The following is a 26556-nucleotide window of genomic DNA, read 5'->3' as shown; positions in this document are numbered from 1 at the left end:
TGTGACAGGACAATGGCTATCCGCAAGTTTTAAGCTGACTATTTTAAGCGTTCGAAATCGTGGTAGCCATTTTCATAAATAATAAATAAATCATGTTTCTAATGAGAACTGTTCAAGTATTACAAAATACGTAAATAGTAAATAGAGACATTAAATTAGCACTTTGCTATCGAGGGGTTCGCAACGTTGACGCGGGGTCAGCGTGTAAACAACCGAGCCCACTTCACTATAAGTGAATTGGATAACTTCAATCAACGTCTTAATAGCAACTGCGATGTTTTCAACCTCTGCATTGTAGAGAAATATTAAATAATTCTATGATCAATTGTATCGATCTGATTGGTGAAAGTGAAAATTAATTAATTTAAATAAATAGTAAGCCAGTTTAGATATTTTAAAACTTACTAACTATGTTATTATGTGTAATGTGTATTCATATTTTTATAGGATCGAAGTTCAAAGCATAACGTACGCTATAAGAGATACGAAATCAAGTACCTAATACATACAACTAAACGAAGTACTTCTCTTAGGTACTTCTTTTCTTTGCAATTAGTTTAATGATCTAATCGTTGAAAAGCCATTGTTATTAGCACACATTAAAAGCTAGTAAAATAAAATGGTTTAAGTCTTTAACTCTTTCTAGTACTAATGCTATAAAATTCCTGTTGACTTTGTTTACTACGCTCGCGCTAGCCAAGCAGTATTCCTAAAGGCGACAGCCTGACGGCAATGTATTATAGCTTATTTCTACTTTTATAGTGGAAAGTTCTTTGAATATTGTGACCAAGACAGCTTACATTAGAAAAAAACGACGTGTGGCACTCGGGGACTGCCGCGGTAAAGCTATTGCAAGCGATGCCATCAAGCCACACCTCCGCCCGTCGGAGTGGGGAGCGTGAGGTTTTTTCGTTACGGAATTTCTCGATTCGGTCCCCGCGCTCAAGGCCCGCGCCCCGCGATAGAAGCTATGCAATAGCTTAATAAATTATAGTTCAATGATAAATTATTTGAAACGTACAAAAGAAGATTTATATAATCTATTTTATATTCAACTTCAGAGAAAAACATAACGTTCAAAGGAAAATGGGATTCTTATGTTACTGATTCTGGGAAAAACAACACATCACTTGAAAGAATTTACCCGTATAGACCCTATTAAGCTCACGTCAAGATATGTTTACATTAAAGTCAAAAAATGTGAAACGAATTCAATTGTCATGAACCCGTTACTGGCAGAATTTATTGTACAAAACAAAAAAGCTATGTTTATACTTAAATAAGATTTAATTATATCCTTTTTTTAATAATAAAAAGAAAATTAATATTATCATAAATTTATGTTTTTATTAATGTAGTTTGTGCGCTCATAATTAATAAAATCAATACCTACATAGAATATATTTTTTTATTAATTTACTTATAAATTTGGTAAATGTTAGCGTGGACTTGGAATTAACATTACTTAGTAGTAGGTATATAAACATCAAGTTCAAGCTTTGTCAGATAATATAAAGTGCTTTTGTCTAACCAATCTTTTGGGTTTCTTCGATAATGTGAGACTATCAGAGCGTAGTGAATGCTTTATGTAGTTTAAGCTGAAAAAAGGAATACCTAGATCGTTTTGCGTTTTGGATGTTTTTGTACAAGCGTAATAGAGTTTTTTCGCCTAAGACATAAAAAAGATAAGTTTGGCAATGCTGTAAGATTTGCTCAGACACAAATGCAATAATATAATTATAATTTAACCGTACCTACTTTACCGTATTACGATCCTAAACCATATACGCAGAATATATTTTTTAGTCCTAAATATAGTTATTATCACAAGGGTATCCAAGCTCAGTCTTTATGGAAAGCAGGATCCGGAGAGAAATCAAGCATAAGACCTGTGTTTTTATGAACTTTCGCAGGCATAGAGAAGTTCTCATCACCAACGTCTCCTACCATTATAATTTTAATAACCTTGGTAACACAGTGTAATACACCCCAACTGAAACTTGAAATTGAGTCCTAAGATCCCTGCTATCAGATGTGCTGCCATTCATAATATTATTAAGTACGTACATTAAGTAACATGTACCTAACCCAAAATATTCTACTCCTTTTTTATCCTCTTTAATTAAATTAATAGTATATTATTTATGATATTCATGTCACACAGGATCTAAATTTATATCATGTTTAATATTATTTCTCTCGAATAAGCTAGTTATTTAATAAAAATGGATTATTTAATATAGCCATACCCAATTAGTCGTAATGAAGACTGCAATGCTTTGACATCTAGTAGAGTTAATAAAAGCTGTGCAGTATAAATAAACTTAAAGTTAGTTTATTGTATGAATGTATAATGTGAGCATTAGATATAAAACTGACTTTTGTGTATCTTACAATATTGTTGATAACAAGCCTTATTAAAAATAAACCTGTAAATAACTTACATGTAATTCAAATACCTACTACGTAGAACCTACCAAACTTTAATTCAATATTCTAAAATAAATGAATAATAACAACATAGAATATAGTATTGTGTTGGGTAAGAAAACTGACTGCGATATTTTATAAAAGCCTTATCGTTGTTGCGGAATATTTACAAGGCTCTCTGAGCAGCTTAGGATGAATAACATCGTATAAACTGAATATCGCCTCTGTATTGGGCCAAAAGACTGATACTTAGAGGAACCTATCGGATGAAAGTGTTAAATGTTTATTATTTCTTTATGCTGTATTATTAATGTTAATTAAACGATGTTTATATTTCATTCAAGTAACTGTTTTTTGTTGCATTAAAATATACAGCACCTGTTTAATATAAGGAATAAGTTTCATATGACAATTTCTATGCATTGTGTCTATTTTGTATTTTTTTTTAAACTGAAAAATTAATTGATGAATTCTAAAGCATTTAAATGAGATTTATGAGACTGAAAGATGAAATAATTGACATATTCTACTGCTTTTAATTTTAAACATATAAACTAAATAAACTAACTTAATAATTCGACAAATAATTTTTAAATTTATAAAAGGATACTGTACAACACTTTTACGCATTCATTGTATTGTGCGTTCACTATTATGTTCAATATTAATGTTGACAGTATAATGAAATACCAAATCAAAACTGCTTGATTCATAAGCCCTTTATAAATACACTAGGTATAAATTGACGTTTAATTAACTTCAAGGATATTGTATGGGTTTATTAATAATTAATATCTTTGCTGTTAATTAATTAAATTTCAATCTGTACAATAACAATTATTGTATATGTATATAAAAACCAAATATTGTTCATTCGAAATAATTTATACCAGTTTAAACAATAATTATAGCAATACATTTACCAACCTGAAATTTAAGTAAGTACCTATACATATACTTAGTAGATAAGTATTTCTCTATAATTTACTCTTACGTATTATTACCTAGACTAGGTTAGTAACACGTACTAGGCATGTAACTATTATTAAAGTAGGTACCTATATTTGTCAAAAAGAATCGGAAAAAAGTCCTTTCATAGATTACGATCCTGAATCTCCCGATTTTATTTATATCAAATTGACACTAAGTAATGAAATGATATAATCACGTGAAATCTCTTGGTCCGAATCGAATTAAAGCGTTCACATTGCAACGCGTTACATTTTTGAATGATTGGTGGAAGCAATCAGGCTCTGAAAGGTGACCTAAAATCGTGATTGCAGTTAAAAAAAGAAATCTAAGGCTTTATTATGGGAAGTGCTTTCTTGTCAGAAAGCGCTACGAGTTTTGCTAGTTTATGGATAAACACCAAGCGCATTTCTCTGAGATAAGAAATATTTTTTAACCTTCATCTCTTATTATTGCGGCAACGTTTCATTCACATTGAACGTTTAGACACAGATTACTAAAACATTGTGATATAGAGCTGAACTGAGTAGGTATAAGTCAATTTTGTTGTCATTTTAGAGTAGGTACATACCTACATTGAAGAGCAAAAAACCTTGTATTTCGATTTAATAAGCGTTTCAATTAAAAAATGTAAAATAAAACATAGGGATAATATTACAAATCTCATAGATATCTTTTAGATATTTTATCTTTCTAGATACCTATCTTTTCATAGATACTATAAAAGTATAGGTAATATATTAGATCAATGAAGCTATGTTAAAACATCTAAATTCTAAATTAATGTTTAATGAAACAAAAAATTGTCACAATCAGGTTCAGTTTATTCGCTTACAAACAAATAGGTAGGTACAATGAAATATTTTCACATGCAATTTTTTGTACAAAATCCCTTTTCACAAAGTGTTTTGGGTTGTTAAACTATTGTTTTAAATGTTTTATTAATGCATACCTACGAAAAGTTGCGACGTAACTTTTTATAAATTAAATTAATTTTTAATAATTAATAACAATAAAATGGTAATGCTCAATCGAGAGCCTTGTAAATATTCTTTAAGATTGAAGATAATTATTTACAAGTCAATAAGTATCAAGTGACTGAGGTGTACTTAAATATAAATCAGAGTAAACAAGAAAAATTAAAAACACAGTCTAAAGCTTAAACTCGATGAGTAGGCGTGGTCAAGTCGCAGCCTCCCCTTTCAGTGTTATTCAAATAAGTACGATTTAAACATCCCGATACAAATGAAAAATATTGCGTAGATAAATACAAATACCCTCATAATTTTATTAAAGTGATAAATCGCCTGAAAAGTTTGGGTACACTAAAGGTCATAACTTCACAACCACAATGAAAAAATTATAACATTTTACATTACAAAAATAAAATATTCGTAATTATAGCGACATTTTTCCTAAATTATCGGTGTTATTATACTAATAATATTCTTTAACTACGTTAAAACATGCATAAGTTAAAAATAAACTATTTTAACTTCCCAATTTCAGATGAACAAAAGCGAATTACCTACCTCTAATAAAATAAACAGTTCATAGATATTCAATTTCGATTTAGGCGTAATTATCACACCGTTATGCAACTCTGTGGTAACGTGAATAATGCGATTTGTCTAATAAATGTTATTCTAAATTATGCGCACATAAAATTATCATAGCAATAATAATATTTTATAGGAAATACCTATGGTTAATTTGCTAATGTGATGAGTATCTGGAATTATATTAGGTATTTCCTATGTTGTTCCTTCTTGCTTGTTTTTGTTTTTGACTTCATAGGTAGGTTTTCATCGCCGTCCATCGGAAGGGAGGTATGGATGTATATCTTAGACGGTTTCAGGAGATTTTCGATACAACTTAATAGGAATAAATTTTACATTTATTTTTTTGAAATGAAGATCATTCAAAAAATTTGCAGCGTTTTGTAAGCAATCATAGCTTCTATTCGCCATAACATTAAGCTCATAAATTTTACACAGTTATTAGTTAGTTTAAAAACGACTTAAATTTATCGACCTGCCTCTAGTTATTTTTTTTTTTCTAATATAAGTATTTACCCATAAAGATTTTATGTGGTCGGTTTAAAACAATTTCCTACTAAGTATCTTGAATTAACACGTCGGTAAGTAGTCGCAAGTTGTGGCTTTAGAAATTTCACGGAACCTCGTAGCGATTCATACGCTTTAAGTAATTAAGCCATATTAGTCTTTTAATTTACTATAATTTTATCACCATTTAAATGTTGGAGAGATAGCTTGTGGGTGTACTGATTGCATACATTTATTACTACTATTATGGGACTTTCAAATACTTTCAAATATTTGATTTCGGACCTGTGGTACGTGACCCGCTATACGTAACAAAATTTAAAAGGTTTTCGGTCTTTAATTCCTCATGTTCACAATTGATTAGAACCGTTTATAGAATTAATATTTAAATTAAGTGCAGTGGTTCTTTAAACAAAGACCCAGTTCCATTCAAGTCGACAAACATTTTTATTTGAGCAAATATTTACTAACGCCCTTGAATTGAACTCAGATTCGAATAAAACGGAGTCTGAAAGTAGTATTGTAGTAGTAAAATCTTATAAAACAAGAAAAATCATAGGAGGTCCATAAGCCTTGTTCAGTAACTTTACGGAAAGAAATATCTTGTCTAAGCTTTGCTATGTGTCGCTATAATGTCGCTAGCATAATAATGCATTCATGCAATAAATATATTTGAGTTAGAATTCTCTTTACGCCTTCTAATAAGGAGACCATCCCAGGTATGATCAATGTTGCAGATGCTTCGTTATTCCAGCTTCCTCACGTACATTAGAGGCTTTAGGGATTTAACTTTGCTTATCAGAAACAGAGTATAACCTCAAGCAAATAATAATACCCTTGTCGTTGTTCCTTGGTAGGTAGGAACATTGTTAATAGGTACATTAACATTTTTTATATTAAATAAGAAATAACAATAATATTAAAATGGCCACAACGCTCATAAATATAGTAACAAAAAAGGAAACCAAATAAGTACAAACAAAAGCAATAAGTTTTACAATTCCCGGTAATAACGAGAAAAAATTTAAAAAGAGAATAAACAAAAATCAACACCAATTTTTAAATAATTCCCGGAACAATGACCAATTATTTCGAACGGAAAGTCCTACAAAACGTTCGTCATAATATAATCGATATGCAGTAAAAATAGCGCTCGTATTTTATTTACAACAGTAATGGCATACATCCATAACTGTCTGCTGCGGAGATGCCTGCGGATATCCGCGGATGACTCACTGAGACGACCCCTGTCCGTTTTGTTTGCGATTCTTCCCCTTGTTAACTGAATTATGTTTAAGAAATACGAGAGCTTCTTATCTCCCTCTGAATAAATTTTGCTTTTGAAGAATCTCAGTGCGGTTAAGAGTGTTCGTCATCTCCCTGTTATGTTTTCATTTAAATTTGTTCTTATCTTTGCAAAGTTCTAGTTTAATTGAATGAGTATAATGGCTTTTAATTTATTATTTAAAAGACGGCTAGCTTTTTCCACTTTAGTTTCCTTTGTTGATAATAGTTAATTCAAAAATATTCGACTCAAATAAACCTAAATAATAGGTAGCTATCGGTAAATTAATATACTTCGTTATAACAACTAAAAGTTTTTTTTTATGAATCAAAAGCGGAGCTGCTACATAAAAGAAAAATCTTTTATTTAAATTGCTTCGTTATTGTTCATTTACTTATTCTTTAAAATATTTTTTAGATATTTTTAAAGAAATATTCTAGTGTTTTTGAATTTCTTTACAAATTCAATATAATTTTTGCTATTTGTTTATCGAAATGCTCGTTATCATGATGAAAGAAGGAACAAACTTCTAATATATAATATGTATACAGTTACCTAGTGTAAACAAAAAATCCGATCAATAAAACTTTTTTACAAGTTGCCATCAAACTAAATAAAAATGCTAATTGCAATCTCCACTCACCTGTCGTACTGCAGCAGGCCGTTAACGCTATCCATATTACACAATATAAATGTAAAAAAAGAGTCATTTTATAGTCGTCATATAAATTACGAGGTGATTTATGCGATGTCAAAGTTCACGTATGTTTGATCGCGGCGCGTGTAAAGTCGTACGCAGGCGGGGCAAGCGAGCGTGCCATCGCGGAGCGGTCGTCGGAAGCACTGCCGCGGGGTGGTGCCTCGCCGCTAACTACCCCCAGCCAGATAAACAAGGGCGAGAAAACTGGGTACTCGCAGACAAACCGTCTCGCTAGCCTTTACGGCACCGAATAGGTAATGCCATAGTAAAATAAGACAAAAGACGTATAACCGACGAACGTTCCGCCGCGCTAGACGGCTCGCTGTCAAATATGCATAATACGAATAATAAACGAATGATAAATTCACTTGAATGAGGCGCTCACCGCTGATGATTTATTCTAGCGTATTAACAAATTTGAAATTGCATCCTTGTTTATTTAGTTGAGTTTAAGACGGATGATCGTTTTCCTTGTTTGGAATAGTGAAAAACTTTACAACTACCTTTATTACTGCGCTACAAACCTACAATACTGACATTGTGGGTTTACATTGTTTAACGTAAGGATCAAAAAATTAGAAATAATGGAGATGTTCATAAAATTTGTACATTTGTAACTAAATACAGTGTCTGATATTAATAGTCTGAAATTATAAATATAGTTTGAGATGAAGTAAGATTATTCGTACTTACCGTTTATAATTTCGATTTTCACAATGACATGGTTGAAATTAGTTGTTATAACAGAACGTATAAATGTACAATATAATCAGTTAGATTTTGCGATCAGCATAGGAAATAAATAATATATATTATAAGTGCCTTTTAAAAGTAATTCTTACGGCCATTGACCTGTAATAAAATATTTGCAAAAAGCATTAATAAATGCGCGTAGACCATAATTTACAAGGGCAGTATAAATTCGACATTCATTCGGGAGTAATAAATTTCAAAAAGTGTTATCTTGAAACATTAATTGCTTATAGATAAAAGCTAAACGTATATTTTTGTAAACATGACACGGGGTAGAAGTAATGTAGAGAAAGACATGGGAGTTTTAAAACAGTTTATCTTAAAAGGATTGGTAAACCCTCAGCGTGAATCAGCAGACATAATATAAACCGTAACGAGTGTCTGAGAGTTGAATGTGCAGTGTTATTGCTGTATCATGCACATGGATGATGTGTGTCGGACAGCCACATAGTACACTTTAATGTAGACTATCATAATAGCGTTCTTCTCGAGTACACTTAAGTATACAGTGCCAGCACGGATATTTCATCACGAATTGTTGTAGGATTTTACGCAGAGCTCACGTTTATTGACGTTCTTGAAACGCGAGATGCGTTGCAGTGTTCCAAATAAAAATGTTATCACCAATATCTTATGCATTTGTATTCTCAGTATGCGACGCAATCATAAGATTAAAATGCTTTTTATGGAAAGATCTAGGAAAGATTTCTATTTTTAAATGTTATCAATATGGTGATAAGATTTTATGCGGTTGATAAAAGTCTTCGATTTAATTGCTTTTTGATTTCTCGAAATTTGCATTCATTTGTCGCTTCAAATGGATGGTTAAAGGTGAATGAATCTTTAAGTATAAAATTTAAATTTAATGCAACGTATAACAACATTCATTTATGGATAATTAGTGGTCTAGAGTAGAGTGGGATTAAGATAAAATTTGATTCAGCCAATACATTTGTAATTATTTTATTATTGTAATTTTAGCATCATTTTCCGTTTAATACAGCAATAGCTCGATATGCTACTGTTAATAATAATATTAACGAAGTACTATTAAGTACCCATTGAACACAGTGGTAAATAGAACATAAGCTGAAACGCTGTCTTGCTAGCTGTGTCTGTGCCAATCGGAACAGATTGCGTCATACGACATGAAAATTTATGGGCCGTTCAGTTTTTTCTGGATGATGTGTGATTTGATCAAGTAATGGTTAGAGGCAGCCGGCGGGTCGCCGTTTCGTCGCGCCGCTCTTAAGTTTATCGACCTTGTAGGATAATGATGTTTCTTGTCGCTGCTGTAACATTGCAGTGGAGGATGCGCTTAAAGTAATGGCCCGTTTTGCTCCTCGGGATTGTTCCTTCCTTAACCAGTTTGTACTTTTATTATCGTATTAAATTATTTTTTGTTTTTATCGCAGCGGGTATTTCTTTGTAACATATTTTGGTGGTTTTATGGAAACACGGAAATGACTTCTATTATTTTCCAGAGAATCAACTTTATGAAATATTTCCACACATTTTAAAAATTAAGTAGAAATCGATTACATAACGTTATATAAAAATAATTAAGATTAAGAGTGTCATGAATATTGTTTTGTAGATTTAAATATGTATTACCTTAGAGAAATAATGCAATGCGGGCGAATGTCACAAACCCTGTAGCATGCTACAAGTGAAACTTTAAAACTTCCAACAAGCCTTCCAGCCTTTTACATACCTCTATATATATTGTTTTGGTATTAGTGAGAAGTATCTGCACTGGAAATATAAATGAACTATTTTTTCTGCCTTTTAAGACGTGTAAAGATTATACGTTAGTAGATACTTTAGTAAAAACAAAAAGACATCGTAAAATATAACATGATTGACCAATTTATCAAATTATATCAAATGTTATTGTTTAATTTGTTGGTGTTTTGTTTTCTCGTGAAGAATTTTTAAAATCCTTTATCCTAATATAATTTATGTAAAATATTGTTGCCTTACACCGCGACGGGTCGAGGTCAATTTAGGGTTGTATTTTAAACAAGTTAATAAAAATGTGATACTTTATTTGTTATCTTTTGTTAATTGTATAGAAAATATTAAATAGATTCTAAAATATTGATATATGTATGTTATCTTCCGAGATAGATATATTATACTTTTATGTTAATTCGCACATCTGCGTCGCTACAATATAATTTTACATTAATATTTCTTAATTACCTACATTTATAAATAAACGAAGAGACATAAGTATATAATAATATATAATATAATAATACAAAGTTATAACTTATCAATTGGTTACTGTTTCTTTAAAAGATCTACAATTCCCTTTGTAATGTATCAAAAGTAATTGTATTAATAAATCACGCTTAAAACATAATTACGGCATACCCTCAAGTGCACTATTTTCAACTATTATCATATAGATTAACTAGCCTGTGTCCTGCAGGTATCCTCTTATTAGGAAAAATTACAAAATTCAAATCTATATGGCCGTGAACTAAATTGATGTACAGATAAGCAATTTAAATATTTCGCCCGCATTTCATATATTCCACGCTATCGCGAGCGTTCCATCTCTTTGATAACATGGCTCCACATTCCATATTATATGATTCCAATATTTTTACAATTGATCGTATGATTTTTATTCCTCAAAAACACAATTTATAAACGCCAATACAGCCTCAAAATAAGTTTCACCTAAAGGTAAATTCAATTAAAACCACCCTGTATTTCCGCAGTTATTTCAACAGTATTCGATTAAATATGCTTACGCTTAAAATAACTTTTAACAAAATAAATTTAACCATCGGTAAGTGAAATATTTTCGGGACTTCGCGCCAACAAAGTACATTATATTATCCGATAATTACATTCAATAAATTACACGGGAAGCCCATGTGAATCATTTAATAAAGATATACTTACCTACATTTTCGTAAAACAAATTAATGTTATTTTTACTTTGTTAGCCCAAAATTACTAAAACCAAAATATTATATAAATTATTTTACATTCCATCACGTGTTAGGTACGTGTATGTAATTGTCAAAAAAGTAGGTACCTATCTAATTCATAGACTGAACAAAAGTAAGTTTCCAATATTCCGCCGTACATTTTACCGATATTAAACTATAATTTTAAAAGATATCAGCTTCCACGTTAATATTAAGTCAGCTCAAAAATTAGGAATTGCATTCAGGTAAGTTTAATAATTTAATGTGTCGACTCGAAAGTTAGCGCTCCGCAGACATCGTAAAAGTTTCGTATGGAAGTTGGTAAATCAGCAAGAAAATGCAGATTGAAGGAAAGCTATTTTCAACAAAACGGTCCGCATCGGCTCAGAAATTGGTTCTTCTTCCCGCTCCACTGGCCGATGAAAGTTGCTACGCTGAAACATTTTTATTATTTCGCCGTACAACTTGTTTTGTGATAGGTATTTCGTTTTAATCTCCGGAGCAATTCTGTTATGCGATATTTGTGATATTTCTTTCATATTTCAATATGAATGATACCTGATATGTGTAACATTTAATATCGGATTCACATTGACGTTATAAAACTTTTTAAGCTCTCCTTGCAAAGTATATTGCACGGTCTGTGCTATTTTAATTGCATAACAGACTGGAGCAATCGTTGTCCGAATTTATAATATCGGAATAAAAATAAACAACAAATTAGCAATGTTAAACGATTTACCTAATTTCGATTCCTGTTTTAACATTTATTTAAAGTGACTCGAAACTCCTTAACGACCATTTTGGGAAACACGGTCTAATATGTAAATGCAGATTTTTTTCGGGATAAACGGATTGAAAGGATAAAAATGTTAGTGAGCTTTTTATATAGAGAGTCAATTCGGAAAAGACGTCATGACTATTGTAGGTAATTCTCGTATTGAATACAATTGTATGCTTGTTACCCACACCCACATAAGGGGCTTTCATTGTAATTTATAGAAATATAAGCGAAAAAATTGTAAGGCTCAAAATTGAAAACAAAAACACCGCACGTAATTTTTGGACGCTCCCTTACGTAACAAAATCAATATCGAAGTTGTTTGCTCCAAAACATTTAATTTAGTTAACAATTCAGTTTCAGTTTCGATTTAGTTACTACTTACATACTTCATAGGAACGTTATTGAAAATTCTTCAATTTTTTTAATACTGAAAAAGAAAGAAGCCTTAAATCACAGCCGTAAATCATTCCAGTAATTACAATAAATTTTGTAATTTAATATTGACATTAAAATCGAAAATTTATGTAATAAACTAGCTTTACCGGCAAACGTTGTTCTGCTCTTATCAGTTAGGGGTATAAAAAATAGAATACACAAAATTTCATGCGAATCGGTCAAGCCGCTACGGAGGAATTTAACTTCAAAAATCGCAACACGAGAATTTTATGTATTAGATTGAATATTTAAGTGTGATATCATAGCTACATTTTTAATAAATATTCATGTTCCAATTAGTTGAAAATAGAAAAGCAATTTAAATTCTCAATACACAAAAATATATCTTAGTATTTACATGTAAAAAAAAACAAACTATTATATTATAACAGCGATGTTATTTGACTTCGCGGAAAGACAAAAATCTTATCTTTGTCCTTATTATTTTTCGAGTCCGCAATATGCGAGCTAGAACGACGGATGGATCAGAAAACATAAATCCGACGTCTAAACATGTTTACTCGCTCTTAATAAAAATAAATTGTCCTTATATTTACTGGATTAGGTACTTCTTCTTTGATGTGCGTTAATCACGAAGATGATAATTTAAGTATGATTGTACATTAAATCAAAATTGATTACTGTCGTGTATTTTTATTCGTTGTTTTATGTTTCTTAGAACTTAGGTACTTTAATATTGAAAAATACAGTTAGAACAAAAAGTAACAATAAAACTTGTAAAAGCACTAGCTAGTGACTTGCAGATTCGTTTGCGTATTCAAACTACTTAAATTCCGGTATTTGTGACAAAAGTAGCTTATATCAATCTCTAGTATACTAACTACAGCCACTGGCCAGACACAGAAATTAAGCCATAAAATGACATGCAAGACAAACATTATACCAAATGTATTAAGAACTAATGTATGACTAGGAATCATAATTTTTCCAGATTATTAATAATCCAAGAAATAAAGCTCCGTTTTATACGAATAAAACTCTAAAATCTGTTAAAATTTAAATAATAAGGATATCTGATGGTTTTAAATTTGAGGTATCAAGGCATAAATCGTAAATTGTGTATTTACATAATTGCACAGAGTTAACACGTAATTGTGAAAGTGAACATGTACGGAACCTACAATTTCGTTCCTCAACCCCAAGTCATAATAACAGTAAAGGGTCGCCGGAATTCTTTATTGCCACCTCACCGCATTTGGTTTCAACACCTTCGCATACGGATTTATTAGCCTTCACGGTTATGGTGAATGTCTCACTCGGTGGGCTTTTGTGAAATTGTCCACATTCCGGTTGGAGTTGTGCATACTTCGCCGCTTCCGACCGTGTGAGCAATTCTGTAGATGTTCGAAAAATGCACCTCCTTTCTGCGATACTTTTATTTCTCGGATCTCCAATACACCCCTTTTAATAGCTTTCGCCGATGTTCTTTGAAGTAAAGGAAAAATAAGGATTTTCCCCGTAATGGTATGCGCAAGGCTACCTATTATAAATCTGTGAAATAAAGCTGTTATAACTTGCATATTTTGTGCTAACGATATTCTCTTTCGTTTTATTTTCTGATTAGATTATGAAGCACACGAAGTTTGAACATTCATCAATATTTTCCACTCGCAGAAGCACATAGCGGTATACATGTTCATAATAAGACACAGCTGCGTATTTCGTATGCATTTTACGAGGCTTTTATCAAATTTGAAAAGCATAGCCCGTTTCATCTAGCGTGTACTGAGCAGTAGCATTCTGAATTCATGAATGTTTTATTGCGGAGGCGACGCGGAGTTAGCGAGAAAAATGCGACGCCATCCATTCCCTCTCGTCACGGACACTAACTGCGTATTCTGTTGTTTGGATTTAGTGCGAAAAATGCGAGTTCTCCTTCTGTAATGCAATCTTTTAAGCCATTGATTTATTGCACTTTCTCTCTCTAAAGTGTTTTTGTTTCTTAACGGGCTCTCGAGATATTACCCGCTTTTTGTCGTCATTGTTTATTAAGTTTGAGGGTGATATTGATTGGCAGATTTTTGCTTAAAAACAATGATCTTTATTTTACTTAGAAGTGATATTTTAGTCGACTGCGTTATGATTTTCTTTTTCATGTTCGTATCTATGGATGAAGTCAGAAATGTTATACCCAGTCGCATTTAAGATTTTCATTTAATATTATTATTTTACGGTGTATTTTGACAATTACTTAAACTATAGGTGTATCTTCTCCAGACCAAAATAAAAAAATGTATCACGAATAATTATATTCATTATAATAAATTCGAGGAATTTATCGTCTTAAGCTTTCTTTTTATCTAAAAGCGTTTAACTTTGCTTTAAAATATCAAATTTACTGTTTTGTTAAAATATAGAACGGTCTGACTTCGTACCTACTCTTGAAACTTAAACAATTATTGTAATTAAATTTAGCGTTTCTGAGAATAAATCCTCGATCTTCTTCTTTTCTCTTGTTTTTTAAAAATTTAAAGACTTCAAGTGTAACGTGGTATTGTTAATTCGTACCTTATCGTAATTTTGTCTGTCTACTATATTTTACATAATATATTCTGACTAATACATTTCATAAAAATTAAAAAAAAAACGACGTGTGGCACTCGGGGACTGCCGCGGTAAAGCTATTGCATGCTATGCCTTCAAACCACACCTCCGCCCGTCGGAGTGGGGAGCGTGAGGTTTTTACGTTACGGAATTTCTCGATTCGGTCCCCGCGCTCAAGGCCCGCGATAGAAGCTATGCAATAGCTTAAAAATTGTCAAGGAAGAAGCTTATTAAGAGCTTATTGGTTTTTTTTTATTTCATGTTTACTAGTAGATAGTAGTAAGTATATTACAAATAATTATACTTTATATAAGTTAGACTTAAAATTTTCTTCCGTAATAATTTGATAACGCATTATTAAAAATCAGATATAAACCAAAGAAATATAATAAATAATATAACAAACATATATCTACTTATAAAATAAAATGGCCGACCCATAAAACATGTAAAAGAGCATTGGTAAGCACCGCCGTATTTTCTTTTCGATTTTATTTTTAAAGCTCCCTCGGCTATAGTTAGCTAGAATATTAATACAATATTAAGAAAAATATTATCTTTCTTCGAACGTAATTTAATATGTTTTTGCACAGAAGAATATATTAATATTATAGCTGTATTAGCACAGCCAGTTTTGTTTTGCAGTTTAATCTTTAAGCTTACTTATGTCAATTTTTACAGCACTGTGACAATCAGTCCTTAATTTTAAACTATGTACACTGTTACAGATAATACTGTATGACTGTACGTTTCAAATAATATTAGATATTTTGTATTTATCGAGCAAGTTACTTTTAGATGTTTAAAAAATATTGTATTGAACGTTAAAATTTTATTTAACATCAATACGTACCTGAACGGAATTATGATTAAATGATCAAATTGTCCGTACGTTGGTATTCAGTACACACGTGCAGCTTGTTTATTTGAGATACCGAGTGTGTACAAGTGCTGCAAACGAAACGAGTAGTACGGTGAAGCGGCTAACTTGGCTACTCTCCACGGACATGATTTAAATGTTCTATTTAACGAACCAAGAAAAACTGCATTTGCTTCCTCTTGTGTATCTTGCCCAGTCGATATTTTTTTATCTTCTTTTCTTTATGTTTAGAATGTTTAAAGTAGTATTAAAGATAAACAAGTAATAATAATATCTTCTAATTCAGCTGCCCCATTCCAGCCACGATAAGTTATTGGTAAAATTATCTCGGTACGGTATAAATGGCTTAATTTTTTACACCGCCTCCTAAAATACCTATTGCCATACAAAATCCAATCAGATTATAACAAGACGTAGCGATCGGGGCGCCCGGATTACATTAGCTTCAGAACGTCAATATCGTTGGCTGTTAAACTTTATTGAACTCTTAAATTATTTTATCGCCATTATATTTAACACGAAATTCCTTTAAAAGGTAAATTGTTCCATGGCCACTTTACAGGTCTGGGAACTTTACTCATAATATTAAATTGTTCAAATATTTTTTAAGTAAATTTCAATGAAAAAACCTGCAAACTTTCCTCGACTAGGTAGATATGTCTCATAAAATAAGCATTTTAAGTACCACTCGAATGATAGCATAAAATGTACTTGATATTTTATTTTATGTGATAGGTTACTGAGCATTTTTAAAGCGCAAAAGATGTATTGTTATAATCTATTGAAGCAGTGAATGTGGTTATGAAGTTTTATGGTTGAATAATCGAAAAATGGCTTAAGTCTAGTCGATTCATATGTTTTGTGTATTTTATACTAATGTGATTATATTTTTTTTATAACGAATACAGACGATCACGATAAAATATTCTGTTGATTCGGTCTGATTGCTTGTCTGGTAAATGACATTAAACTTTCGTTACGTGTTTTGTTTGTTTTGTTTTACATTGTGACTATGTATTTTGCAAAAAACAAAGACTGAAAATACTGATTACTAACAAAATATTCTTATCATAATGTTTTAATTTTGAAAACTCTGTCTAAATTTCTAAAATTTCACTTGCTTTATTTCATTACGCTTTAATAGTAAACCATATTATAGAATTGTGAAAAAAATAGCTATTAAACTACGTTTGATATTAAATTATTATAATAAATAAAACTAGAACAGATTTTCAGCTTGCATTCACGTGATACATGGATTACAAAAGTCTCTATAACTTTCTACGGCATAATCACTGCATACAAAATTTGCGGCAATTTCTCTGAACCGGTCAGTACTATAGTTATTATGTAGTTTATAATAATATCACTATACAAATGTTAGAAATATACAAAAACTAATACGTTGCAGGAAGATGTGACTATTGTCATACATGGAAAATACAGACTTGTTGGTTGTCTTCTAGGTCCATATAGTAGATAGTCATAGATATGGTCATAGATATTTTTACCATATCTGGAAGTCACTTTTTATAAAAACACGCAACAGAGAGTTTGCTTTAAACATTCATAATAAACGTTTAAACCAACATCTAGTTTATATTTTGTCTTTGGTAGAGAGTCGTCTCAAGAGACTTCTGTGTATCTAAGTGGACTAGCTAAAACGGCTAGTTAATCCTGAACACAGAATGGCCTGAAGTAAATATAGAAACTGGTCTAGATAAAGACTGTTAACTTGTAATGGGTATAACCAGATTTAAATGCTAATTTCTCCATTATAATTTAACTTATTTGTAAGAGCTTGCAAACAGTATAAAATAATTAAACAAACTGATTAAATTTATCATCTACGAAAGTGTAGGTGCGTTTACCATGCTACATGTACTCAAATCTGTACCGGCGCCGATCCAATATTTTAAACCATATTTATACAATACTTTTAAATATTGGGAATAGAGTTATCCTTCAGAAACAATAAGCGCTTATATTACTTATTTATTTAAGCAAAAATAGCAGTGGAATTTTATGAAACCCATTTAAAAAAAAAATCCTTTATAAAATGTATAAAACTATTTAGATAATAGCAGTGAGTGTGAGCATAATAAAAATAAAATAACCGATGAAATTTTATTAAAATATACAATACGAACCGTGTACATACTTCAACAAATGTGTATGCGTATTAAAATACATTTTTATTCATTTGCTTTGGAACTGAATCTAATTTTGCTAAAGCACTATGCAGCTTTATAGGTTATAGCTGTCTGCGTCGCGCAAATAGCTCTGAATCGTAATTACCATGAAATTATGTGATCGACTAACACAACGTCCTATTAACGACGGTTGAATGAACTTGTTTAACTGAAAATATATTGTCAATTCATAATAAGGCTTTGTATGTTGACTAATGGGCTTGTAGGGCGGTATCCCAGTGACGTTGGCGCAAACTGTCCCGTAAGCGTGTATTGTATTCAATTTGGAAACTTAAGATTTCTCTGACTTACGACTTACGTTCGCGTGATTGTGCGGGATGGTAAAAGAAGTATTATCATATTATTTTTATCTCACTGTTAAAAAGTAAATGTTTATTTGTTTACTTTAGAAATAAAAATATCCATCCACTACTCAATAGAACAAAACACACTAAATGACACTTGATACTAACTATTATTAATACCATATAATATTGTACGTAATCCTATTGGATTCTAACAGATCAATAAATTAATTTAACAGAATAATGAATATTAGAATTTTTCGATTGTGATGAATCGAAGTATTCTGGCTTAAAACACAAAATGCTTAAGTCTGAGGTAGGTACTTTAGGCTCCATTTTTTATCTCCTAAATTAAAAAAGGTTCGTTCAGCGGAGTATTTGTGCGAAGAATAAAAAACATCCATTTATATATATGTATAGTAGCCTTAGTATCCCTTGTAATATACTTTCGCTTTAAAAGTAAAAAGCGGGTTTACAATTTAAAAAAGATCACATATAAATGAAGATGGTAATAAAAATAAGTGAAATTATTATTTTTGCAAGCTGAGATAATTCTTAGATACAGACTGCAGCCGTTTCAATAACGTCGACTCGCACTCTAAAAGTCTTTCTGAATAACGAAGGGGTTCTTTTATGTGAAAGGGGGCATGAAAGGAAAACCATTTTTTTTAAATGACGGCCAAGGGTCTATCTTGAATATGCAAAGGCTGTCGCATCGTTCAACATCATTAGACTGAAGAAATAAGACCGTCGGGTTTTGAATAACTCCTTTTATTATAAAATCCTAATTCTTCATAGAGAGTTCGGCTCTATTGAAGAATTTTTAGCGGTTTATATTCGCTCTCAAATATTTTGCTCACCTACCAGGTTACTTGTAATTAATTTAAAACATATTATATAACTTAACATTTACGTTTTTTATACTTCATCGTTGGATTGTAATAGATTGACTTATTTTGCTAATCAAATTTTCTTAAATGGCAATTCACGATCCTAGTGAAGGCGGATTCTGCCGATTTGTGTCTCAGACTCCTCGTAGAGCTTTCAAAACTTGTATATATTATTTTTATGATGTAGTTATGTTAATTTTGTAACTTAAAAATATTGTATTAGATGAAAAAGGATGAATAAAAGAAAATTAATACTTCGATATTATAGTGTATTTAAAAATCTGTTTTAAACGCTGAATTTTATTTGAACTAAAAATGATATTTCACTGAGTTCGTTTCGAAGTTCTACAATTACTTTTATAAAAGATAATACAAAAGCTGTTGAGACATCGCAACAATCTTAACCTCATTAAAATGGAAACGTATTTAACCTACAGAGACGGGTAGGAACACTACAATACAAATAAAACGGCGGACAATAAAATCAAGTGGGTCACTGGATATCTGACACGGAACTAATTCCCACAATATTTTAATCCAGCGAAATACAAAGGAGCCCAATTTGCATAAACCTCGGCTGTTTGTTTCATGCGAGAACTGTATCCGCTTTGCTGGGACTATTTTGTACTCAATTTATCTGCAAGCGCAGGGCGCCCCCACTGTAAACATTCTATGCTGAAATTTTAATGGCGATTACATTGTTTATGCGTTCATCAATATATATTATACTAAGCGGTGTTAGGTATTAAGTGCTATAAAGTGCTCTAGTGGAAATCGATAAGGCGATTTAAAGCATTACAAAGTACTATCGAATATGACGTTTATTCGTCGCGGTTTAATGAATGCACGTGGATTAGATTGGATAGTTTTACGTTTATGCATTTAGTAAAAGTAGATCACATCAATGTAGAAGTTGTTTAATATGGCGCAAAACGCATGCGCACTAGTGAAAATTCTAGACATTTCAAAATTAAAATGTAACAAAAACCTTTAAAGCCATGCAGCGGCAAATTTAATTTTCTTTTTCTTTTTCCAGGTCCTTGTGGAATATATTTTTACATTATATCTTTGCAACCTTTGTACAAATACGGTGCTAAGGATGGCTCGAGGGCTGCGGTCGATTATCGAAGCTCCAGTGAATGCGGGCACACACATTTCTTCTTATCTACTCAATATATAGCACTATCCTATTAAAATCTTCAATTTTCAATTTTATGTTTTATTGTATTTTATTTCCCACCTTGACATTAAAGAAAACGGATTTTGAACAAGATAAACTGTTTCATTAAACTCGCCCCCGATTAAGATATTTTGTATGTATCTCAGAAAAGGACTTAACTTTACAGTTGAAAACAAAACTTTTATCATAATTTCTGTATGATCTTAGAGTTTGCCCAAATATAGCTTACACCCACACTTAAGTTTAGTTTGAAAGATCGGTTAAGGACCTCTATGTAATACAATGGTCGGTACTTTAATAGAAATCTCTTATAACTCTGCCATTACTTCTCCGTTATTAAAAATATGATATTATTACAGCAGAAACTAAAACAAATTAAACTGCTGTTAATAGGCTTTTTATAGCTACTTACTACACGAACAAAACTAATCTTAAAGAGACAAAAAATCGTCAAATAATTGAAGTTTTCTGTGGAAGATTATACCAATATTAATAAGAATTAACGAAGAATTAACGTGTTCCATGGGTATCTCGAACAGTTTTAAATTTTAAATTATATAGGTTGTTTGCGCTCACATTGTTTGAAATACAATTTCTAAGCGTTTCCGAAGAAAAGCAAATATAAATGTGTTTACGTAACGTTTCTAGATTTAAGCGCCTGCAACTATAAAATTTTCCAGCTAGCACATGAATTGATATCAGTGACGCCTACAGGAAACTATTGTAAGTACTAAGAAGGTTGCTACAGCTTGTTATGGTATTGCCAGTATTGGCCTCATTTTAAAGGATTTATTCCTATAATAAGTTGTAAAATCTGTAATTTTGCACTCTATTTCCGTACTACATTTTAAAGCTTCCCGCCAATTATTCAGATATTTTATTTCCTACCTATTTGAACTAATTCTTAGACCGTATTGCTTAACTTTGAAAAGTCTATTACTCTATCTGTTCATAAATCTTAAATCAAATAAACTGCAATTTGTTTACTTACGTATTCAAAAACTCTATGACGTCTGATGCGTCCATAAATATAAAATCAAACAAGTTTCAATTTGTTTACTAGACGTTACAAATGCAGCTTACATTTTATAGTAATTTTACTTGGTTAACCACACGCCTGATCATTGCTGACCGCAGCGAGTTAGTTACTCTATTTATGTTATTCATTTACTTAGGATCTGAATCTTATGTTTTAGATAGCGGTTTAATTATCTTATCTCATCCTACGAAAGCAATCTAAGAGGCTTATCGTAAGAAGGTACTTATTAAATCAAGCCGCGGCGAACGTGGCTCATTAAATAAACAAGAACATCTGTTTTATTTTTTACAAAGTATTTTTTGGTATACACATTTTATACAAGATTAAGAATCAAAATAATATATTTCTGTTAGACAATTAGCGTAGTTATAGGCTACTATGAGTCAAATTTTGATTATGATTTTCTTATACTAAGATATAATATTAGGTATAACAATTATTTTTCGTATAATATATTGTACTGGTATTATAAATTTAAATTAGTATGTAAACTCGTTACAGACTTCTTCACAGCCGACTTCTCGCTTTCCAATTCGCTCATATATTTTGTAACAATATTATCATATATAAAGAATTGACTTCCCACTCAAAACCAAAAGTTTTACTTTTTACCGATCAAACGAAAACTGCGTTAGAATTTAAACTCGGGAAATATTTCTACGAAAGCAATCTTTTTAGCATACGAATTGTTCTTTCTTTGGTTAAGATCCGGTATAACTTAGGTTATATTGGAAAGCGAGGCTTGCATATTATTGAAATGAAATATAGCGAGGTAGATATGAATGTAGAGCGCTTGTGATATATTTTGAGATTTGCAGGTATTAGCAAATTGTACGCGAATTCTATGCAACTTTTTTCTTTTAGATACTACATAGTTAGTTGTAGATAATGATATTATGTTTTACCTTTCATTGATGTAGCTAATGACATGTATATGTTTAATGCTTAATATGGGTTACACCGTACACGGAAAACGGCTTCACCAATAATGTTTTTACTATTCTTTTCAGACTAAATTGTAATTAATAAGCCTGAACATAAATGTTTATAACACCTCTTCTTTGAGAGTAGGTATGATAAGTAATATTCATTACCATGCCTTTTACTTTATATAATAATACGATAAACATACATAATAACTGTTGTATGAAACTGTTAAGACGTAACAAATACATTGTAGTGACGCGCAAACTTAATATGATAATTCATAAGCTTGTAATACACTTAATTGCGGCTTAATTTGGAATTAACTCTGACGTAATATTTTCAGTTACGTCACAATATGCGCATCGTTAGTTGGAATATTTCCAAAAGATAAAGAGCATTATGTATGCATATTACCGAAAATATAACGGCTCATTCAAGTGTATAACAATAGCGACCACCGAGAGAGTTCTGACCGGCCAATTGCACTTTATAAAAATTCTAGTCGGTTTATACATAATGTGCTCGCTACGCTGTTTCATGCGCATTGTCTATTTTGTTTTCCAATATATGTCATATTTTTACTCTGAATAAAGGTTTGACGGTTTGACATAAGAATAAGAAAACATAACTATGGAACCCTTGGCTGTGCGTGTCGGACCGTGACAAATTCAAAAGTTATAGCGCTATCGCTATACCATCGTATCAGGAAATAACTATGGTTATAGTCGAGCCAATTTAATAGGCAACATTTGACGTCTATCAATTTTATCTTCGAAGAGAGGTAACCTGCTTAAAAACATCGATTAAAGTGTATTAATCGATACGGATTTGAAACATTTGTCAATCGAATTTATTAATTTATGATGATTTTTATTCACAAGTAATCAATGCATTCGATTCTAGATGTCAGATTTCGATTTTAAGAGTAACGTCTCTAGTATTTAAAAAGAAAAAAGGTTTATTGACACAAAATTGTAGCGACGTCAGTTCTTCAATTCAGAAATTGTTTATTATGTTTAGGATGGTTTATCAGTAAAATGAAATCTTAAAATAACTTCTATCGGTCATTATTATTATAAATACGTAATCGTAATTGAAAAAAGTTAAGCAAATGTGCAGTTCTAACAAAACGAAATATCATGTTATTCTATGTCGTCGTTACTAGGTTACGTTGTTGAATTTTGTTGAACTGTCAAATGTTGCCTATTAAAATGGCTCTACTATAGTACTAACGTAAAAGGGAAAGACATACACACGAGCAATTCTGCACATATAATAGTAGCATTGGCATTAAATTAAATCTAGTACCAACTACCTAAGTTCAGAGGGATCATTATTTGAATATTAGATCATCTTGGCCTCATGAAAATGTTAATCTAGTAACACACGTCTTAATTACAAAATCAATAGAATGTTCCACAAAATTATTTGTAACAATTCCACTTCTAAAACCACAATAACCGACCTAAAAGTGTTTCGAGTGTACAATTTTTAAAATAATTTAATAAAGTGTGTCCTTTAATTCACTTCAGCTTGAAAAATACAATTCACCTTTTTTACAACAGTATATTTACTCTGATTAAATTCGTCGCGGTTGCCGAGACAGCGTCAGAGTTTCTTGGCTACCTTATCTTAATAATGCTTGAGTTGCACTACTCGGACTCGTACCATTAGTAAATAAAATTATGCTTTGGAGGTACACTGCACGTATTACCGCTTGCTAAATTTATATTTCATAATATTTCCATATATTTAAAACTAGTGATAAGGACGCAATATTCTGCAAAGTATGTAACCTAATTTTATTTTCATTTTCATTATCTCTGTACAAGGAAACTTTTTATTACGTTTTTAATTTGAAAATGTAATGGAAAGGAATTGTATGCTTTAACCCTTTCAACGTATAATGGAAACATAATAAACAAGTAAAGGTTTTGTTATAAATCACTTGCTCATAAGCTTGAAATTGAATATTTTTAAATTGCCATAAATTTTATAATATTAAAAAATAATAAACGAATAAAAACTTAAGGTTTCAAGTTTCGTTATATGTTTTATCTTAGCATTTTAAGATACCGCAAAACTTTTGCTTTAACCCAAATATATTTTTATAAAACTCCATAAGTTTTGCTTTCATTTAAACTTCAGCACGTAGTTTCAAAGCACAAACCTCTCCTTTTAAATGTTAGCAAGACTAATTAAATTAAAGCAGAAACATAATATCTTCTCACTGTAGTAAATTATAAAGCAATCTGCATCCATTTGCGAGCAACTACCGCATATACTAATAAGATTTAGAGTTAACGCAAGCGAAGCAACGCGTCTGGCTATAGTATAGGATAATTAGTATCGCTACCTCGCGGCGTCTCATTTATCCTACTCCGTCGGGAGATGGGTCAGCTAGCAGTAAATCTACGAACCTGAGCGTTCTTGTCTTTGTAAACTTGAAAATCTAATTACATTTACAGCTCTGCTTAAGTTCACCTTTCCCTTTGAATTTGCATTTTTCCGGATTTTATTCGCTCCCAGCGATAAATCTGTTTTTTTAACTTTCAGCCGACGTTTATTGAGCATGGTTTATACCGCGACCTTTCACGGGTCCCGCATAAAATTGCTATGAGCACGCTAGGGGCGGTGCGTAGGGTGGTTGTTTGCCGTAGCCCGGTATATCTGTTCGAACAGGTTCAATAAAGAGCGTCTCGAAGTTGTAAAGGCGTTTCGAATGCTTATTTGCATTCAAGAAGGATCTCAAAAGGGGCTAGCGAGTGTGGAGGAGGCCTGGAACGTCGCTGCTCCGCTTGTGAGCGCCAGACGAAGAGCTCCCTTGGTAGCGATTAGGCGATGCTAATACCATTTACTTTCCAACTTTCTTGCCTCATGGACCGTTACGTTAACATTCGCTATTTATTAGAGACTTTAAAATTATGCATGGTCAATAATTTTATTATTGTAATTAATATAGGTTTTCAATTGAAACCTGAATAGCACCGGCTATAATATATTCATCGGAATAACGGCATTTCGCCATAATAGAATAAGTTTTTATTCGTTTTATATTCACACAATTTGATATATATTTTTCCAAAAATATTCGTGACGACAAGCCAACAAAAGCAGTTTTGCGAGAAGACATGTTTTTAATGTATTTTAATTTACTCTATAACAATTCCATTTTAAATGGATTTTATTTTTTATTTTTCTTTGTAGCACACATTTAATGTTTATTAATATACACTTAGGAAATTTATGTTCATCTATATATCTAATATCTTCAATTAAAAATTAGTAAAAGCAAAATGATATAACCCGCTCTAACGCAGCCTCGTTTGCATCAGCTTAATACAGCGCTTTATAGTAAACTATTAAACATAATCCAGCATGGGCTCTTCAATTTGTTTTCCAACAAAACGCGGCATCACATAGTTAAGTCGAAATTAAAATTACAGCCGCGAGAGCGAACCCAGCGGCTGACCGCGTGGAGAAAGTTCGCCTGCATTACGAGAGAACCTGCACTTAAGTGTTTACTTCGCACATTCTAAGGCATTGTGCTGGCAAGTTGGCTCATAAAAACCGACTGACTCCAGCATCGGAGCTGTTACGGCGATATAACATACTTATGTTCTGTATCAGTGTCCAGTTCACTAGCCGTAACTGAAATTACTGCTCTTAACCACAATATACGAGAATTTATTTCACTTCTCTCTTTCGAGATATTGTTGCGCGTAATGATTTTGCTTTTGTTTTGTAAAATGTTAAAGAAATTTTATAGAGTGCATTTAATTATTGAGATAAATTCATACATATTAATATTAAATTACTAAAAATATTAAAATATTCTCTCATTACTTAAGGACCTCGTGCTATTTACTTATGTTAATATCTTTTTAAATACTAATTAGTAATTATAGCCTACATAAATAGTTGGATCAATTAACTTGTTATAATATGATGTAAGCTATGCTAATATTAATATATTATTCTGTTAAATATTTTAAAGTGAAACTTTTATTATATCGTCTCAAACTTTTTGGTCTGTGTAGCGCATGTCGCGTGACGCACGATACGTACGATAATTATCGTACAAATACGATAATTTTTAGTTAAATGTCTATAGTGTGAAAAAAAGTTTCACTTTTACCGTGGTTTCATAAAACCACACAACATTTTTTTTTTGAAAAGAAATGTTATGCTAACTTTATATACATTGT

At 31.4% G+C, this 26556-nt stretch overlaps 1 protein-coding gene across 4 annotated transcripts in view; it reads right to left on the bottom strand.

The window, feature by feature from the left end:
- LOC123694898 (lachesin-like) overlaps window positions 1–26556 on the bottom strand; it is an 83553-nt gene that overhangs the window by 29281 nt on the left and 27716 nt on the right. The window contains exon 1 of one of the 4 annotated variants that reach the window (XM_045640512.1): window positions 7394–7578. The exons of the other annotated variants lie outside the window; for them this stretch is intronic. Within the exon in view, the coding sequence (XP_045496468.1) occupies window positions 7394–7460 (67 nt within the window). The 5' untranslated portion in view covers window positions 7461–7578. Of the gene's footprint in view, window positions 1–7393; window positions 7579–26556 lie in introns of those variants that run through there. 4 annotated transcript variants of the gene reach the window in all.

Source organism: Colias croceus, chromosome 10, assembly GCF_905220415.1.
Source record: "Colias croceus chromosome 10, ilColCroc2.1".
NCBI classification, from domain to species: Eukaryota; Metazoa; Arthropoda; class Insecta; order Lepidoptera; family Pieridae; genus Colias; species Colias croceus.
The sequence above is the reverse complement of the archived record's forward strand: the minus strand, read 5'-3'. Positions and strand labels throughout refer to the sequence as shown.